At 38.4% G+C, this 2,750-nt stretch overlaps 1 protein-coding gene across 1 annotated transcript; it reads left to right on the top strand.

Moving 5' to 3' along the window:
- The first annotated feature begins 1,003 nt into the window (after positions 1-1,003).
- Positions 1,004-1,717, top strand: LOC112655377 (keratin-associated protein 3-3). The gene has a single exon (XM_025440467.3). It carries the CDS (start codon positions 1,058-1,060, stop codon positions 1,352-1,354), a length of 297 nt encoding a protein of 98 aa, XP_025296252.1. The 5' UTR covers positions 1,004-1,057; the 3' UTR covers positions 1,355-1,717.
- Positions 1,718-2,750: the final 1,033 nt, after the last annotated feature.

Genomic DNA, 2,750 nt, shown 5'->3' on the forward strand with positions numbered 1-2,750 from the left:
GGCCAACTAAGGTGAAGAATGTTGTATAAGGCATTCCTCAAAAGAATTTACAACCCAATTGAAGATCCAAGGTGTGAAAACATTCACAGTAGGAAGTCAGTGAAAAAAAGGATTTCTATAGCTCTAAATCACATTGGATTGGATCCCCTTCCAGAAGCCACTGTTGTTTTATGAACCTATGACTTCTCTTTTTAGTTCTTGTTTCAATTTATTTTAAATTAAGTATAGCATTCATTTGAAAATGAATAAAGATGAAGTGATTTTCTTTTACTGGTACATTTAACAAAGGTCAGCAACCGGGTGCATCTTTCTTCCCAAAGAATTTACATTTTGACTCACTATGAGATTGGCATAACTTTGAGAATAAAATTCTTAAAAAAAAGTATAAGGGTAATACAACCTTTGGAAACTTGCAATAGATTAAAAATAATGAAAGGGGTTTCATCTTATTCCATTCTGGTTATCACCCCACTTGCTCAATAGAACCTGAATTATATCCTCAATAAATAAGGTAAATATGTCTGAGGTGCATATAGCCATATGTAACATTCATCTGTAAGTAGCCATGTCCTTACTGACTTTATTTAGAGAATGGTCCATTTAACCGCTTGAGTTACATGTACCAAAATTAGTAATTAAAGATGATATCATGTTATGCATACTATTTTAAATTAAGGGGGAGGAAAACAGGGAGAAGAATATAGCCTCTGAAACTATAGCTAAATTTTCTCTCAGACTGATTATCCATAATCAAGTTTGGCATTCCAGACCCTGTGAAGATAAAATGCAACCATCTTATGACAAAAATGACAAGTCAATGAGTCAAAAACATGATTTACCTTAATAAGGGCAGGACTCTCAATGGACAAGTAAATACCAAACTGATTAGAGAATCTTAGTGAAGACAGGTGGGATAAACAAAAATGGGAGGAAGCTTTCTGGTTGGACCAACACCCACCAGGGAGCATATATAAGAGCCTCAAAGCAAGAGGAGACATTTGTATCCCAGAAACCTCATCTTTGCAAGAAACCAGAAGCAAACCAGATTCTCAACACCATGGCTTGCTGTGTTCCCTGCTGCTGCAGCGTACCCACTGGCCCCGCCACCACCATCTGCTCCTCTGACAAATGCTGCCGGTGTGGAGTCTGCCTGCCTAGCACCTGCCCACACACGACTTGGTTACTGGAACCAACCTGCTGTGACAACTGCCCCCCACCCTGCCATATTCCTCAGCCCTGTGTGCCCACCTGCTTCCTGCTCAACTCCAGCCACCCTACCCCAGGCCTGGAGACCCTCAACCTCACAACCTACACTCAGCCCTCCTGTGAGCCCTGCATCTCAAGCTGCTGCTGAATGATGATTGCTTTGCTCCATGGCTGACAATGAAGAACCCAGAAGCTGTCTATTCAGTATTCACTTGCCTGGGCAGTTTATCATTTGTTGAGGTAGACCAGATGGCCCAGATATGGAAAGCCTACCTTTCATTTTAATGGGAAAAAAATTGAGACATTTTTTATGGTTATTCGGCTGAATAATCATTTGGATCATTTGGGCAGGTGAACATCATCTATTATCAAAATACTACTAAAATCTGTCAGAGCTCTGACTATATTTTCTTGGTCATGTTGCTTCTTGGATCCTATTTCTTATACTGGATATTTTCATAGAGAAAAAAATTCTTGATGGGTTTTCCAATAAACTATTTCTCTGGCAAGATATGTTGTTTGTGTACATTCATTTTTTGGTATATTTCTTTAATTTAAAAAAAAGGTAAAGATAAGATGATTATTTTATTTTTTTTAACTGATTAGAAGAATGATTGGAACTAGCTAGCTTCCTAGGCTTCCTAACTTCAAATTGGTTATCTTTTATGTTCTCCCCTTTTCCTCACCCAAATACAATTTGGAGGTGAGACAGTATTTATTTACCTATATTTTGCTGCGTAAATCACATTATTAATTCACATAATCCTTAAAACATCACTCATAGATGAGAAAAATGAAGCTGTAAGAATTGCTCAACATTCTCAAAGTTACTTAGTAAGAAATCCAGAATTCAGGTCTTCATATGTTTGACTTTAAAGCCCAATTCTTTCTACCAAATGACAGAGCCTCCAATACTAAGAGCCAGAAGTTGAGTGAACAGGTAGGACATCAACTTAAGACATGCAAGAAAAAATTTTAAATGTAAGAATCTTTAGCAAAATCATCATATCTGATTGTAATAAAAAAAGGATCTATTGGCTCACAGATTAAAAGTAGCAGATATTGGGCAGCCCAGGTGGCTCAGTGGTTTACCGCCACCTTCAGTCCAGGGCATGACCCTGGAGACCCAGGATCAAGTCCCGCATCAGGCTCCTGGCATGGAGCCTGCTTCTCCCTCTGCCTGTGCCTGTGCCTCTCTCTCTCTCTCTCTCTGTGTGTGTGTGTCTCATGAATAAACAAATAAAATCTTAAAAAAAAAAGTAGCAGATATTCAGTTCTAAGATCTGGGTCATTTAGTGGGCCTACCAATTTTGACTTCACTTTTTGACTTCACTTTCCCTTAAGGAGAATTTAAGTGGAAACTCTAGAATCAGGGCACTAGGAATATATCTCTACTTGCCACCATCCTCTGCACAGAAGTTCAACCTCAGTGATCAACAAAATGCCAAAACTCTTCAGGTCATGAGCTAAGAAGTAGAGCTAGAGTCTTGATTAAACATGATTTAATCTATGCCTTAATTTTACTTATTTTTACCAACCTACTT

Source organism: Canis lupus, chromosome 9, assembly GCF_003254725.2.
Source record: "Canis lupus dingo isolate Sandy chromosome 9, ASM325472v2, whole genome shotgun sequence".
Classification (NCBI taxonomy): domain Eukaryota; kingdom Metazoa; phylum Chordata; class Mammalia; order Carnivora; family Canidae; genus Canis; species Canis lupus.